This window comes from Mesoplodon densirostris, chromosome 2 (assembly GCF_025265405.1).
Source record: "Mesoplodon densirostris isolate mMesDen1 chromosome 2, mMesDen1 primary haplotype, whole genome shotgun sequence".
NCBI lineage: Eukaryota > Metazoa > Chordata > Mammalia > Artiodactyla > Ziphiidae > Mesoplodon > Mesoplodon densirostris.
Window position 1 is genome coordinate 192,171,022 of NC_082662.1, and position 16,790 is coordinate 192,187,811.

At 58.4% G+C, this 16,790-nt stretch overlaps 1 protein-coding gene across 5 annotated transcripts in view; it reads left to right on the top strand.

Moving 5' to 3' along the window:
• Nucleotides 1-16,790, top strand: part of NAV1 (neuron navigator 1) — a 210,396-nt gene that overhangs the window by 137,455 nt on the left and 56,151 nt on the right. The window contains exon 1 of one of the 5 annotated variants that reach the window (XM_060091500.1): nt 10,577-10,760. The exons of the other annotated variants lie outside the window; for them this stretch is intronic. Within the exon in view, the coding sequence (XP_059947483.1) occupies nt 10,711-10,760 (50 nt within the window). The 5' untranslated portion in view covers nt 10,577-10,710. Of the gene's footprint in view, nt 1-10,576; nt 10,761-16,790 lie in introns of those variants that run through there. 5 annotated transcript variants of the gene reach the window in all.

Consider the following 16,790-nt stretch of genomic DNA (forward strand, 5'->3'; position numbering starts at 1 on the left):
GTCACGCCCTCCCGGGGGCGCCCTTCACCTGGTGTAGAGTAATCTCTGCAGTCCTGGCAGGACCGCTGTCTGGCAACCTCGACCAAGGGCCGCAGAGCTTTCGACAGAGCCCTGCGGGTGTGCCCGGGGACGGCGGGGCTTCATCGTCGGGCAGTCCCTGCTCCGCGTGGCGGTTGGCTGCTCCTGTCCTGTCCCTCTTCGTCCCCTCCTTCCCCAGCCTGTCCTCTTGAACCGTGCTCAGGAGCTTGGGAACAGATGGGATTCGTTTCCTCCTTGGTGCTGAAGTGTCCTGACGTTGAAAAATGTCAAATAAAATAAACTGTAGGCCCCGGTCTCCTCCCAGGCTGGCTTTTTGCTCCCAGAGGCAGGAGCCCAAGCCTTAAAGAAACGCTCCCGCCTTGCTGAGTGGCCTGGGCCTGGGCAGCCCCCTCCTGAGAAGAAACGTCACTCTGGGCTCCAGGTGGCTGATCCCAAGATGCCAAACCCGCCCCCTTTAGGGACAGAATCCTCCTGCAAGGGGCGCTGTGCAGAGAGAGGAGGACTCTGGAATGTGAGTGGGCAGGGAGGAGAGTCTTCCTCCCCTGCCCCTGTCTCTTCTGTTTCCTGGCAGGCATTCTACCCCGTGGGCGGCTGGACCAGGCCGGGCTTTTGCCCGTGGAACACAAGGATTGGGGCAGCGGGGTAGGGGGCCATCCTGGGGAGGACCCGGCATTGAAGTTCAGGAAGGAATCAGTTCCTGCCCTTGAAGGGCTTCACATCTAAAAGGGAGGAGGTTGCCTGCTGTATCCATGCCAGCAGCAGAAGTGAGGTGTAGTTGATGCAGACAGTGGCTGTTGCCTCTTTGGGGGTAACATCTAACGATGACCTGCAGCTTCCCGCACGTGGCCTCGGCTGACCTTCTCTGGGGTTCAGGGGAAGGAGCATCTGAGCATCCGGGGCGCCCTCCTGAGCCCCCCTCTAGCTCGCTGTGTGGCACTAAGCAAGTCCCCAACCCCTCTGAGTCTCCGTTCGCTCATTTGTAAAAAGGTCATCATTTGTGCCTTGGGAGGATCAAGTGGAAAAGAGTTAAGAGTGCTCTAAAAAGTACGAAGAACTGTCGGCTTGAAATATTTATTCTGGTTTCAACTTACGGTTCTGTTCATTTAACTGGTGGCCTCTGTCTTAATTAGGGGCTGTTAGAGTATCCACATAAGAGTTCTTCAGCTTGACAGATGAGTTCACAGAGTTTGGGCTTTGACTCTGTTGAGGGGGGTGATCTTGTTTGGCTTTTTTACAGCGTCTTGATGTTCTTTCCGTCCTGTGGTGCAGAGTTAAATGAACCGGCCTTTGGGCACAGGCTTGCCAACATGGCACGCCAGGACTGGCGGGGTTGCAGAGTGCTGTGGAGTATGGCTCACGGCTAGACAGAGCCCTGGCTCTGCTCATGAGCTCTGTGTGTCGCTGTGGGTGCCTGCTCTCCCTCTGCCCGAGTTCCCCTGTCTAGAAAAAGCAGAGGGTGGTGGTACCCTAGTCTGTAAGGCTGGTGCGAGCACCGAATTAGTGAACGTGTTTACTTTGTATATAATAAGTGTTAGATGTTAGCCATTTGGTGACTGATGGTAGCAAGCTGGTGGCCCTAAGCTGTCACACGCACCTTCTGAAAGATAAGACAGTATTTGGAAAAGTGTGTGTTAACCTTCATGCTTGAACATGATGTTTCTGAGCCTCACTGGGAGGACGACAAACTAAGTGGTTTACCAAGCAGGATGGCGGCATCCTGACCCACTTCTGCCTGTTCATGCAGTGCTACCGTGTGGCAAAGGGTGCCCCTGTGTGGCTTGGAGACGCCCGGCCACGGGTCCAGCATGTGGCTGTGCAGTGTAGCAGACTAATTGCACACAGGACCGCGCAAGTGACCATGGTTCCTTTCCCGCCGTGACCTGGCTAACGGGGCTGTCTGTACCTCACTCAAACACGTGTGTTGTACATGAAGTGTGTCCTGGGATGGAGTCCCCAGAAGCAGACCTCGAGACAAAGATTTGCGTGCAAGTGGTTTATTTGGGAGGTGATTCCAGAAAGCACTGATGGGGGTGGGGAAGTAGGTCGGGGAGAGAAGGAAGCCAGTGCAGGAGGCGTTCTGTGTGACCACTGTTGAGGTCAGCTGGGCTTGGGGCTTCTGGGGGATCACATGCCCACCCAGAGGGCCAGGAAGCCTGGATATTTATCTTTCGACTCCCAGTCGTTACTGGTTGAGGGCGGCTCCCAGGGTCATTGCATCCTGGTGTTTTCTGCTACTTCACACAAGCTGAGAGTCACAGGTGCCTGCAGAGCGGCTGTGTCTGTGTTTACAGGAACAGTAAGTACAGAGGGGACATAGGTGGGATACAAGGGACATCAGTTATAAAGAGGGAAGATGGGAAGGGAGGAGGCTGTGGAATCAGATTCCTGGTCTGTTGGGAGCGAGGGGGTACAGGGTCTCTTCAGACCCAACAGGGTCGCTGGAAGGTTGGAGTAAGCCAGGTATTCCAGAGGGGCAGCTGGATGTGTGCTGGTTGCCAAGGCGACGGAGGCAGGCAGAGGAGGGGCCCCTCTGGTGTGTCCTAGTAACCTACAGTTGAGCTGCCGGGTTTTCCCCGAGTTTGATGATATACAAGCTGGTTGACAGTCGAGACGGATAAGGGTTGTGGAAGCCGTTGAGACGGGTCTGGCACCTCCCCACCAGTCCTGCCCGCCTGCCTGCCTGTCCACTTGTCTCTTCTTCATCGTCGGCCTCCTCCTTTCCCCACCCACACACCTTATGTTCTGGGATGAGCCAGCTGGGCTCGTGGAGTGCTGGAAATTCCATGCAGTCTGATATTACAGGAAGAGCCCACGTTTGGAGTGGGCTCAGATCCCAGCTCTGAGGCTTTGGGGAGGCTGTGCGTCCATTCTGAGGGGGCTGGTCCAACGGGAATAGGGTCGTCGTGAGGATGTTATGGAGTACATTGTAATAACATGCTAGGTATACAGCAGGTGCTCGGCAAATGTTACCTCCCTCCCTTCTCTCTGTCGGCGCCTAGAAAACCAACGCTCTGAAGGTCTGAAGGCTGCCTGCAGAGGGGGACTTTCCCAGCTCGGGGGTTGGGGGCTGATACCTAGTCGCTCACTTGTCTGTGCCCGGTTCCTCCCACCACCCCTGCTGGAAGCCTCCCCAAATTCACCCCATTGCAGTGTGACTGCTACCCGACTCGGGGTCGTCCTGGAACTTGTGTGTATAATTTGTGCTGTAGTAACTTGTGCTTTTATAATTCTCTAACAATTGCACGGCACATGTGGTTTACACAACATTTATGTGGCACTGTCTTATTTAATCTTAACAGCTCTGTGAATCAGGTATTCTTTCCCCCAGTTCACAAGCGAGGAAAGTGGAACTCGGCTTCACTGGCTGGCCAGGAGCTCATAACTTAAAACTGGCAGCACGGGAGCAGGACCAGGCGTCTCCGACACCTGCCCTCCCCACGCCCTCCCCATCCCGTGCTCTCTCCCGCTCGCCCGCTGCCTCCATGTGTGTGTAGTATGTGTGTCCCTAAGCTTGGGGGCGGGGGGCACAGGCCTTCCTGCCACTGCAGAAGGAGCTCCCCTCAACACCCAGCAGGCCACGCTGTTGGAGGCCCCCTCCCGGAAGGCCCCTAAGTGACTGCTCCGTCTTCAAGGAGATAGGGTCATGCTTTGCCAACCACAGAGCAGCCACGGCCGGGAGCTCAGGGCAAGGGCAGAAGGAGCGCCGCGCGCCTCATGAACACAGGCTCTGTTGACCGCGGCTCAGAGGCTGAGCTGTCCCAGGACGCTCGTGAGGGGCCAGCTCTGGCCTCTGAGGTATCAGATGTCTCTGGCCAGGCAGCAAAGGACCATTCACTGCGGCTGAAGAAAGGCCAGCAGGCCAGGCTGGGCACCCACCCACTGAGCTGTACACGGGCTGCCCCAGAGAGGCTGCGGGACTGAGTTGCTGTTGCCCGTACGTTGGGGCCATGCTGGAGCTGTAGCACAGGCGGACGCATTAAGGTCTGCATTTGGAAAACAGGCAGAACGGGTCAGGCCCTGAGAGGCCGCAGGCGGGCAGCTATGGTAGAGACCGACCAGTGCTCACGGATCCACAGGTCAGGGTCACGGAGAGACGGGTGGACAAGCTCATGCTGGGGCTGGTGCGGGCGGTAAACAGAGCCAGTGCGCGGGATGTGCAGCCAAGACGGGGCGAGGCGAGAGCCACCCAGACACGTGTGTGAGGGGCTGGATACAAAGAGGCTGTGTGCACACCGGCTTCCCTGGTAGAGGGCAGGGCGTGCGCCAGCCAGACAGGCCGGAGAGCGTCTGAGAGGTGGAGGGACCAGCGTCTCACCAGCCCGCCTGCTCTGTCCGCCTTGGCCGGCTCGTATTAAGAGGGGTCCAGGGAGTTCCCTGGTGGTCCAGTGGGGAAGATTCTGCGCTCCCAGTGCAGGAGGCATGGGTTCAATCCCTGGTCGGGGAACTAGACCCCCCCATGCGTTCCGCAGCTAAGAGTCAGCATGCCGCAACGAAGACCCGGCGCAGCCAAATAAGTAAATAAATATTAAGAGGGGTCTGCCCCGTGCCTTGTCCCTGCCGTCTTGTGGGGCGTCTCCAGCCAGACCCGGGGACACGCCTCCACCATAGCCGCTGCCCTCTGCTCCTGACCGCTCAGCCCCGTCCAGCCCCTTTCCTGTCCCCGCTTCTCGCTGGCCACCCCTCTCGATCTCTCAGCCTCCTCTTCCTTGTCTGGCTTCTGTCTCGGCCCCTGTGGGTCTGATGACCAGGGGCAGAGTTCAGGAGCAATGCTGTCTCCGTGGGCGGAGCCCGGTGGCGGCCCTTCCGGCAGCAGAGGCTCCCAGGACGCAGCTTTCTGCAGAGTGTCACTAGAAGAGGAGGCACGGCTGTCACCTGCCTGTCACCGTCCCCCTCTGAGCGGCAGGCGCCCTGTGCCCATGCTCACCTTTCCTCGGACGGTCCCCGTGTGAGGTCCTGCCCTTCCCAACTCCGAGCGGTCGCCCCTGCGGTCTGGGTGGTAGCAGCCGTCCCGTCCCTTGTGGCTCCTGCAGTCCCTGTGGTTAGTCTCCTGTTCTTGAGAGCTAGGCCGGCGCCATCGATGGGGCACTGCAGAGTCCAGCTGCCCCGGATTTATCCCCAGTTTGCCGCTGTTGCCTGCATGACCCTGGATAAGGGACTTAGCCTCGCCGTCTGAAAGGAAAGGGGAGGACAGCGCCCACCTCATGCTGCTCATTCACAGGGTCAGTAAGTGCTTCTGGAGACCTGCTGTACAGACCCCTGGGGGAACAGCAGGAGAAAAAGTCATCATTCTTAAACTCATATACAAAAGAGAGAAGGCAAACAAGCCAACAGGTAAATACGTGGTAGGTCAGGTGGTGCTGTGCGCCATAAAGGAAGGTGAAGCAGGTGAGGCACAGAGTGGTGGGTGGGGGCTGTCGGAGAGCGTGGTCAGGGCAAACTCTCCAGTAACTGATGCCCAGAAGAGCATGTGCAAAGACCCTGGGGCAAGAATGGGCACGTGTTCAGGGAAATGCAGGGAGGTCCGTGTGGCTGAAGCAGAATAAACAAGACAGACGGTGATCAGAAATGAGGTCGGGGTGTAGCCAGGGGCCAGGTAGCACAGGTGAGGGGCAGCCACAGGCAGCTTCCAGGCGGAGAAGCAATGAGGTCTGACGCGTGTTGCAAAGGGTCTGCCCGGCTGCCCAGCAGCGAAAGGAAGCTGCTGGGATCATCTGGGCGGGGCGGGGTGGGGCGGGAGGCAGATTGGAGCCCCAGCTCAGGAACGGGGAACCTGGGTCAGCGGGCGCTTCGGCCAACCTGAAATCACTGCGCTGTCCTCGGGGGGGTCTCACACTCACACACACACTCGCGTCTGCCCGGGGGCAGCTAAGGGTCCGGCAGGCCCTGTGGAGGGCGGGCAGCCTCCTGCTGTCTCCGTTCCCACCGCCCCATCTGTCCTGCGCTCTCAGAACCACACAGAGACGCTGAGGTTTGGGAGGATGTGAAACAGTTGCCCACTGTGTGCGAGCTGGCGGGACGCCGCCTCTCCCAGCTGCAGGGTGGCAGGGAAGGCAGGCCTCCTCAGAGGTTGTGTAAATATTTGGGAAGCAGTCACACAGCTGGGAGTGGGACCCCCTCCTCCAGCTGGCTCGTTTGCTGCCCCAGGGACATCTCAGCCGGACCTGGGACTGGGCTTTGGTCTCCCACCCACCCTCCACCTCTCCCTCAGAGCCCAGGCTGCCCTGGGGAGGGAGTTGGAAAGGAGTGGCAGCCCCGCCCCGGAGCCAGGCGGCCTGGGTCTGCAGAAGGGCCTCGCGAACACCTGGGCGCCGAGCCAGAGGAGCTCTAAGGCTGTTTCGGCTCTGACATTCCAGATCTCCAGCCATGAGAAGTGCGTCTGTGCGGGTCTCAGGCACAGCCCTGATGGGTCCAGAGCGGACAGAGCTTGCCAGGGTCATGCACAGGGAGCCCTTGAAGGCCCGGGCCTCCCTGAGAGGCCAAGAAGTCCACCAGGGATCCGACAGCCCCTGGCCTGGGACCCACGTCATCACGGCTCCTGTGCCTGTGGCCAGAATGCCTAAGGCCACGCTCCCAACCTTCCTGAGCCTGAATGTCCTAAAGCAAGTGGAGAGTAGACCAACACCTGCCTCACCCTAGTTCGCTAGGTTGTTTGAGAATGAAATCCTATTTTATGATGTGAACGTGCTACCCAGAGGCCGGGAATGATTTTTATAGATTTCTCCTATCAAGGTCACAACAGATGATTCCCCAGAATTCAGTGGGGTCATCGGGGGACCCGGGGGTAGGTTTGTAAAAGCTGGGATTAGAGATGTGGTGAGGTCATTCCCCACGGACAGCGTGAGGCCCCACCAGTGTGGACACCGGCTAACTCGCCGCCCCCCGCCCCCCCGCATGCTGGTCTGATCCTCATCACCCCTCTGTGTGGTGAAATGCTCTTTGTTCTGTCTGCCCAGATGCCACCAGCTTGGTGCGCGCGGCCAGGACATGCAGGAGTCTCCGGGCCCAGCTTCCCCCGTGGGCCGAGGGGGCTTGTCTGCTGGCCGAGACTTGTGCAGGGGCAGAGGCTTTCCTACCTAAAGGAGGGAACAGCCACGTAACTGAGGGGAAAGAGGGGAGTAGGCATCGGTCCACAGACAGAGCCTGCCCTGGTACCTAGTCTTCTGAGGGGTCTCACTTCCCCGGCTCACCAGGAATCAGGGGTGCGGTCAGGGCCCAGACAGGTGAAACGGGAACTCAGACCACGTGGCACTTCCTGGCAAGTCGTTCTCTTCTTTTCTTGCCTCTAATCTTGCCCCGTCTGCCTTGAGACTGTTGTTAGGGAGACGACCAGGGCCTCCCACAGTCTCCTGGGATGTCTCTGTTGGAAACGGAACGTTGGTCCAGAGCCCTGGGGACTGAGATCCAAGGTGTGTGTGGCGAGGGGTAGGGGAGGGAATCAGGCTGAAAGATGCATGCGTGTTAGTCTGGGCCCCGTCCTGTGCTTTGGACATTTCCTGGCCTCCCCGTGCCTCAGTTTCCCCCTTGCAAAGAGCCACTCTGCTGGGCCTGGCACAGGGGACACACCTGATCTTGGCTCCGGAGGGCTCTGTGAAGAGGAGCACAGAGGAGGCTGCCGGGCCCTTCTCCTCTCTGGCTGGGTTTTCTTTCTGGAAAAGAGCCTAGCTCTCAGCTCCCTCTCAGCAGGTGTCTCCCCCTTTCACCCTGCCGCAGGCTACAACTCTGCAGCCTGGGACCCAGAAAGAAGAGCTCAGTCACCCCTGTGTGCCCCTCACTGTGGTCAGAGCAGCTGGGCCACCGCACCCCATACTTGGCCACACCCCCGTGATGGGCAAGGTCGGGGCTGCTGACCCGAGAGGCTGCAGTTTCCTGTCTTCACAGAAGCTCCCACACAGCACTGCTGTCCAGTTACCCAACATGCCTTGACCTGGTGGCTGAGAATAGCAGGTGCTAATTTGCATCCTATTTATTTAAGGAGCAGTGTCTCCAGGGATCCTGTCCTTACCCTGTGGAAGCCTCTACCAAGCAGGAGGGTGGGTCCCAAGGTGGAGGAAGGTAGGGTCTCCGTGCAGCCCAGCTTCCTCCTTGAGGAAGAAAGAGGAACTTATGGAGGGAAACCTCAGATTTTTTTGGGTTCTGACAGGAACCAGTTCCAAGGAGGAGGCGGTTTACAGATCCTCCAACCCAGAATCCTCTTAGCAGGGGACTCAGAAATCTGGGACCCCTCCCCTGGGCTGAGCTGCTGGCTGACTTGCTCTCTTTCTGGCCAGTTCCCCCATCGCTGTTGGGGGTGAAATGCAGGGAGGGGAGGGCTGCAGGGAGGGTGGGCGGCGGCTGGGTGTGATGCAGGGGGAGAGGCCCACAGCTCAGCAGGGCTGTGAAGGTCCGTCATGGTGTGTGTGTGGCGGGCAGGGGCGGGGAGGGGCGGGGAGGGGGAAGCGGACGGCTCAGTTCCCTGCACAAAAATCTAGTCCTCCAAGTAAACCCCTGTGCCTTACCCACTTCAGGCCTCCCCTCCCTCCCTCCCTCCCTCCCCGCTCTGCCCAGAAAGCCACAAAGGAGGAAACCTGATGGAAAACGCACAGCTAGATCTAGAGAAAAACATCCCCTGCTGGTGACATTCCTCTGGCTGAGACAAAGTCATTTTACCCGGGATTTCATGCTGGCTGAAGCTAAAGAGAATCCCTCACGGTGCACGTCCCGTGTAAGCTGTTCCCCAGATGACCCAGGCGGGCCCCAGAGCAGAGAATCCATCCGGCTCACCCTCCATTTAGGCTGGTGGTGAGGATGGGGTGCAGGGAAGTTACAGAAGAGCCTGGGTGGGGCCTGGCCCGGGGCCGTGAGGTGGGAGATGCTGCTGCAGAGCCTGCCTTGCTCGGATTCCCCCCAGAGCTGCACAGCCTGGACCCTGGTGCACCTTTGCTGAATCTCACCACCCAAACCACTCAGAGAGAGTAAAGGGAATGGAACTCGATTCCCCCCCATGCTAGGGGGTCGCCTGACAGCTCGGTGCTGGGATCACTGCAGCTCTTTACTCCCCTTTGGGCTCAAAGCATATTTAGAAACCTTGGCCGCAGTGTGTGCACCCTCAGAAACAGACCCCTCCCCAACTCAGACTGTTCAGAGCTCCCTCTGAGAGGTTTCCCACCCTCCAGAGCAGCGGTTCACCCCTTAGAGCTGCAGCCCCAGGTCAGTGGCGCTGGGCACTCAGAGGACTAGAGCCAGGCGGGCTTTTAGGGAGAAGGGCCATCCTCAGAGCACCGTCCACACCTCCCTGAAGGCGGGGAGTGCGGAGGGGCTCTGGAGGAGTGTGACTCGTACTGGGGCCGCCGAAGTTCGGAGATGAGAGGCCTAGGGAAACACGCCGGCCTGGGTCTGTGCGTGGGGCTGTCACACACGCTGCCCAAACCCAGAGATACTGCTGCTCTGTGGTTCAAGCTCAGGCCTTCGAGCCTTTAAAAAAATACCATCAATGGCGTTGTTTCTGTTGCTTTAAGAAATTGCGGATGTAATCTGTCCATATCTAAGACACAGTCTTTCCCCTTTGCCCGGTCACTTTGGGGTTGGGAGCGACTTAACACACTCAGCCCCTCCCAGGAGCAGGGATGGGCTGGAAGAAGGTGGGGGCAGCAGTGCAGCCCCCGTGCAGCCCCTTCCTCCGCAACGGGGGGTTAAGTTACCAGGAATTCCCCGAGGGGAGAGGCGCTCTGTGGGAGAGCCCTCCCACTGATCCCACTTTTTTTCTTACTCTAAAATCTTTACATCTTGGGATCCTTTTCTTCCCGATCAGTCAACTGGAAATGCCTCCTAGATGCAGGCACAGACCCTTGCTTGGTGTGACCTGTTCTTTCTCCCCACAGTCAGCCCCAACGTGCACGCCTCCCTGTCCAACCCCCCCGCCCCCCACTGGAGGAAGGTTAGCCCCGCCCCCCGCCAGTGGTCGGCACTTCTCAGGAGGTCGCCCACCCTGTAAGGAGGACGGCTACTGAGCAGCCTCTGGCTCTTGCACCCCGTCTTCCCTTCACCCCCTCGGCACCCCCGCCGACCTTGTTGCAGGCGCTGTACTGATCCCGGGCTCTTACTTGGTCTGATTTAAAAGCCTGGAAAGGGGCCAGGAGGGAGCTGGGAGGAAGCCCTCCGGGGAGGGTCCAGCTTCCCCGACCCGTGCCCACCAGCGCACGCGGGCCCCCTGTCCCCAGAGACCTGGGATGCCCACACGCGTCTGCCCGCGTAGCCCAAGGAAGAGCCCGGGTCGACCCGCGGCGGGGGGGTGGTGGTGGCCCGCAGCCGGCGTCGGGGGGGAAGGAGGGGGATGTGACCCGCAGCCGCCCGGCGGAGACCGAGGCCCCGGCCGCCGCGCACCTCCCGGCCCCCGAGCCCCGGAACGGCCGCGCCGCGGCGGCTCTTTGTCTACCTGCTCCGGGCGTTAAAGGGCCCGCTCGCGGTCGGGGCTCGGGACCCGAGGCGGCGACGGGAAGTGGGGCTCTGTCGCTTTAAGTGCAGCTGGAGCGGTGAGTCGGGCGGGCGTGGGGAGGAGGGAGCGAAGGGAGAGGGCTGGTCCCGGGTCTCCGGCCGTCCGCGTGGCCGCACTCAGACCTCTGCTGGTCGGCCGGCCGGGCGGGTGCGGCGTCGGCGGCGGGGTTCCCGGCGGCCGAGGGCCGCTGCGCCGGGAGGATGCTGCATCTGCCACTGCCCAGGGCGGGAAGGACGAATTTCTTCCGCAGGTAAGCGCCCCGCCGCGCGCCGGCCCTTCGCTGCCGCAGCCTTGCGGGGGCGGGGTGGGGTCCGCACGCAGGAGGGTCTTGACCGCCCTAGCGTCGCGGACCTAGGGGACGGCAGCGCCACCTGAGCCTCTGGCTCCCGAGCGTTTGGCCTGTTGGCCTTGGGGTTGGAGGTCGGGGTGCGGAGGGGTCTCGGGAGGGGGAGGAAAACGGGGCGCGTGCGATCCCCGGGGTCCGGGACGGACCTGGGACAATAGCACGACTGGGCAGAACTTCCCTGGTTCCCTGCAGTGCGGTGGGGCCGGGGGTCTTGGGGACCTTGGGAGGGGAAAGCGAGGGGGCTTCGCCCCCAGCCGGGTTCCCCTGGCCCCAGAAGCTCTGGGGGTCTTCTGGGGTGAAGGGAGGTGGTGGAGGTGTAGGCTGAGACCTGAGTGGGCGCCGGGATGAATTTATGACGCCCCAGCCGACTGGATCCCTCAGGGAGGAGTGAAGCCCGGGACCCTACTCTGGGAGGGGATGAGAGCCGGCTGCTTGGGGAACAGACACCGGCCCTGTAAGGTGAGGGTCGGGCACTGAGGCTCCCCACTAAGGGGCAGTGACTGTGACCCCTGTGACCGTGGCCAGCCCAGGGACCCCGCCAGCCGGCTTAGAAACCACGCTTCCAGGAGAGGATTAGGGAATTCCCGCCACCTGAGGAAGAGGGCTGCTGCTGTCTGGTGTTCCTGGGAGCTTCCCACCCCGGTGTGCACCCTCCCTCCCCTCAGCCTCCCTTGGACCTGCCGGGCTGAAGGAAGTTGGGGACTGGGGAGTGGAACGGGAGGCCGGATGCCGCTTGCTGTAACCACTCCACCCCCCCAGCCCCTAGACCCCTGACTTGCACCCTGTGCTCCTCGTCCCCCGAGGTTCCCATTGCAGTTCTGCCCACGCAGGCTCAGGGTCAGAGCAGAGCGGTGGGTGAGGCCTGGTGAAGGGGGGCATCCCCAGCACCCGGAGGCCCTCGGAAACCTGTCCTGCTGGCCTCCAACTTGGGACGCTTGGAGTCACTTTGCTGAGCTGACTGGTGGGCTGGGGTTGTTGTAAGAGGAACCAATTCATGAAGAGAGAATATTCTAGAGAACAGAGGTCTATTCAGGGACCTGTGGGAATTCCTGTTTCTGGTGGGATCCCGGGCGAGTCCTGAGTCCCTGGCCCTGGCGAAGGCAGAGGGGAGGGTGCCTTCCTAACCTCCCCTAACCCCACTTCCACCACTGCCACCCCGGCTCAGAACCCACTCCGGATCCACACGGGGCGTGTCTGAGGACCGTTACAGTTGCACTGGTTCTACTGTTACGTTCTCCCCCCAGCGCCCCCCAGCCCCATGGCAGAAGAGGTGAAAATCTCCTGGTTGATCCCAGCACCCTCCGCTGAACGCACCACGCCTTTCTTCCTCCACCAGCCGTTGCTAGGTGACCCCTTTACGCCTTGACGTGGAATCCTCCCTGCTCCCTTCCTCTGCTCCACCCCGCCCCACCCCGGGAGACCCAGGCTCTGTACAGTGAGCTCAGCATCCGGTCCTGAATCCACAGCTGTTGGGTACTCACTCACCTAGCTTGTTACCAGAATCCGACTTCTGGGCAGGTGTGCCCTAGCCTGAGGACACAGCAGGTCGAGTTACACCTACTCGGCCTGCCAGCTGCCTGCTGGGGTATGGCTGGGCTGGGCCTGTGGTTTCCTTTTCACGCAAGCCCAAAGCTTTCAGGGGGATGGTAGTTAGTAGGCAAGGAAAGAGGGGATGTCATAAACTGGAGGTCAGGCCGAGAATTGCCAGAGTTCAAATGTAAACTTTAACTGCCCTGGCTCTCATCCACCGAGGGAGGGCTTAGCCTAAGCCTTCACTCTGGGGACAGCTCAGAGCCTAACTTGTAAATGATGTTTGATTGGGGCCAACAGGGATCAAAGAGACGCTTTCCCTGCAGGCTCAGGTCCCCCGCACTCTGCAGGAGACAGCTGGGGAGGATGTGAGTGAGGTCTCGGGGTGAATGGCTTAACTGGCCCTCCAGTATCTCCAGGACCAGCTTTTGATGAGCTGAGCTGTGATCAGTCCTGGGCCTTTCCTCCCCAGATGCCTGGGAATATTGCATCTACGGGGGAGGCGGTTTCCACTGGTGCCGTTCTCGCACATCTCAAGTGTTAGGGTCTCTCCTGGAGACCCCTGACTTCTCCTGCCCCAGCAAACCTGGTCCTCAGTGTCTCCCAAGCAGGAAACCTGGAGTGCAGGCATCGGTCCCATTCAGCCCTCCTGGACTCCCTCCTGGGAAGGACCCTGAGCTAGAGCCTGGGGACCCTTGGGAATGGGACCTGCTCACAGAGACCCTGGGGCAGAGGGTGTGGACCTGGCACAGAACCAGCCCCTGTGCGGGGACAGAACGCCTCGGGACAGCAGAGCCAGTGGCTGCTTCCGGTTTAGAGGGTTTTACGGGGCTAGGCTTGCGTGCCAAGGGCAGGCTGCACTTGCTGGCTGGACCTCTCCCTGCAGAGCCCTGCCCTCTGATTGGGAGGCAGGAGGAGAGAGGGCAGAGGAAGGCTGGGTGTGGCGGCAGCCTGTGCGCACATCTGTCACTTCTAACCACTATAACAAGACGCTCCAGACAACGCCTGTGCCGAGGGCTTTGTAAACGCTTGTTTAATCCCACAGCAAGCACAGGAGGTGCATTTTACTGTCATCCCATTTCACAGATGAAGAAACTGAGCCACACGGCGGTTCAGTGAACCTACCTGAGATCCCAGTGGTGGGATCTGCCTGACTCTATAGTCAACCTTTAAACCCTGCCCCAAGGAACCTATTCTCACTGACACTAATCTGGGCCCGGGGGATGCTCCACGCTGAAACCGCAGAAGCTGCGGGTAGTAGCAGCCTCACAGAGGTCAAGTGAGAGCTGGCCTGACCGCTGGTGGGTGTCGTGGGAAGAGCCCTGGACTCGGAGTCCACCAACCCGATCCGGACTCTGGCTCCACTGCTGATTCACTTTGTGACCTTAGTTGCTTGGCTTCTTGTCTCAGTTTCCTTCTCGAGCTCCTGACCCGTCCACCTCGTGGGACGTGGGAATGACAGTGAGATGATGTGACAAGCTGAGTGCTTTCAACACCTGAGCCTTCCCGGATGATATCGCACAGCCAAGGTCCCTCCCAGGCAGCAGGGCTCCCTCCTCGATTCTCCAGGCCGCTCTTTCCCTCAGCATCCTTCCCTGCCATCTTGCTAGGACCCTAACGAAGGTGCCCATCAGTGTAACAGACTAAACAGGTCTCGGCTTAGAATATATCTTGGATTTTTACGTAAATTCTTAATTGTTTGTCTTCAGATTTCTATTCAGTCCGAGCTCTGTGCTAACTAAGATAGCGTATTTATACATCCTATTCTCGATGGCAAACTTGAAAAAAACTTAATCATTAAAAAAAACCAGCCGTTATTTATTCAGCCTTTACTGTGTGGTAACTTTGGACCCGCCACCGTGCTGGGTGCTGGAGGAACAGCGGACTCCCAAGGAGCTCACATCTACTCATTTATTCAACAAAGTGTCGCGAGCGCCCCCCAGATGCAGGCACAGTGCTGGGAACAGGGGACACAGTGGTGCGCAGCCCCTGCCATCAGGGAGCTTGGAGTCTTACAGTGAAAACAGACTAACAGAAGTAGCAGACACATACATACGGTATTTGGAATCGTAAGACACGTGAGAAGCAATCATGCAGGAGGAAGCAGTCTGTGGAGGAGCCGGGGAGGCGGTCACTGTGGTACCTGCTCATACACGCGGTAGCTGGAAGCGGGCAAGGCAGGAGGGCTTCATGGAGAAGGTAGCGTTTTCCTTGAGCCTTGAAAGTAAAGTAAGAGTTTTCCAGAGGAACATGAGCTCCTTCGAGAAGAGAGGGAGGAGCGTTCCTCGGTAGAGCGGTTCTGTGTCATCTTCCAGCTTCTCCGCCCAGACCCGCCATCACCGGGGTACCTCCCATCACACAGACTCCTGGTCTGAGATGGAATCCTCTGAGACAGACAACTGTATACATTCTCACCTGCTCAGCCCCCACCAGGAATCCTGCCTGAAAACCTTTGATCCGGTAGCACAGGTGGCTTGTTTCCTCTGGACCTGGACCCAGTGTCGTCTCACATTAAGTTCATGGCCAGGGTAACAGACTGCCCTCGCCCTTGCCCTTAAAGCAGAGTGAAATAATGCTACCCCCATGGAGAATGCATAGCTGGTGAGAATGCATCCTCAGCCTAACTGTCTTGGGATGCCTCGGGAATTTCCTAGAAATAGTAAATGCCTGGACATTCCTGGCCATGTGAAGCCTCTATTGAAGACCGACGCATTGTTGGGGGAACATGTTGAGGAGGAAAGAACATCATGACCCCTTCAGCCCCACCCCACCCCACCCCCGCCGTGCACGTGTGCACGCGCATGGCCGCCCAGCCGCTGGTCCTGTTAGCACAGTCAGGAGATGCTCGGTGTGACCTGTGTGCTCACAGAGGGGGGAGCACATGTGAGTTGCCTCATAAACTAGTTTTCCTCCTTAATATGTTGCTACCGGGGCCATTTGAGTAGCAGGTAGGTTATTCAGAAGAGGAGATTGGAGGGAAGCCGTGTACCTGCCTTCCCTGCTGGGTGTCGAGCTGGGTGTTGTATTTTTACCTTGTTTATTCCGCATGACGATCTTGAAAGGCTGGTGGTGGCACGATGATCTTGAAAGGCTGGTGGTGACGTGACCATTTGGGGGCTGCGGGTGTGTTTCGCGGAGGGCAGTGCCTGTCCCAGGTCACAGACGGTAAGTAGTGAAGCAGAAATTCATACACAGCCTGGCTAGCTTCTCTGCCCATCCCACTCTGGGCTGGATGTCGGGCTAAGGGGCTTGGTGCTTTCTGTAAGCTCGAGAACACTGGGGCTCCCTCAGGTACGGTCGCTTTCTGTAAACAAGAGCTGCTGATATATCAGCTTCTCCGACCTCCAGGGAAACTGCTTTCCAGCTTACCTATTTATGCTTTTCCCCCGTAGTCATTCATTACATGATGGTGGTTTTGTCCAGTCACAGATTCCTGGGGGCAGGGACTCTTATTCAAGTGATGCATATATGGAATTAATAATGGTCTTTTGATGATGATAGCAAATAGCCAACAGGGTCCCATCAAGACGGCTTATATAACAGGTCAGATGTGGATACATCATATGTTTTGAAATTTTATTTTATTGAAGTATAGTTGATTTACAATGTATTAATTTCTGCTGTACAGCAAAGTGATTCAGTGATACATATATACATTCTTTTTCATATTCTTTTCCATTATGGTTTATCAGAGGATATTGAATATAGTTCTGAAGGGTGGGTAGGGGAGGGATGGACTGGGAGTTTGGGATTAGCGGATATACCATATTTATCCTGTGCCCTGTCACGCTCGCTCTTTAGGGTCAAACGGCTATGTGAAATAAAAGCAGATCAATTCTCCACCAGCACGTACTGATTAATTGCCTACTGTGTGCCAAGAATTGTTCTGATCACTGCAAGGGGAACAACAGACAACTTACTTCAATCCACATGGTGGTACGATTAACTTGTAACAGAGTGGGATGTTGGCTTCTAACACTGAGAGTAACAGTAGCTGGAAATAGGAAGCAAGCAAGTCAGAAACGGAAGAGATTTACACCCAGGTCAGGGAGCAGCAGTTAGGAGGGCAGTGAGTGTGGCGAAGTCACGGAAAGTTCAAATGCAGACTGGAAAGACATTTGGGGGGAGGATTTCAGTTATGCAGGAAGAGGGAGAGGCCCTGGGCCCAAGAGGCACCTTGGGAAGACTTCACGGGGCAGCGGGATCAGTGGGTGACGTGGGAAAAGACTGGAATGAGGGCGCATCCCCCGCCATCTCTGATGTCTGGCCAGGCCCGTTCTTGAGGCTGTGTGGGCAGGTGTCCGGTGCACGCTTGCTCCTGCAGGGGTGTGTGTACTCACACGCGTGTGTGCATGAAAATGTTGTTTTTCAGCTTGGAGCATTCTCCCACGGCTTATTTGAAAT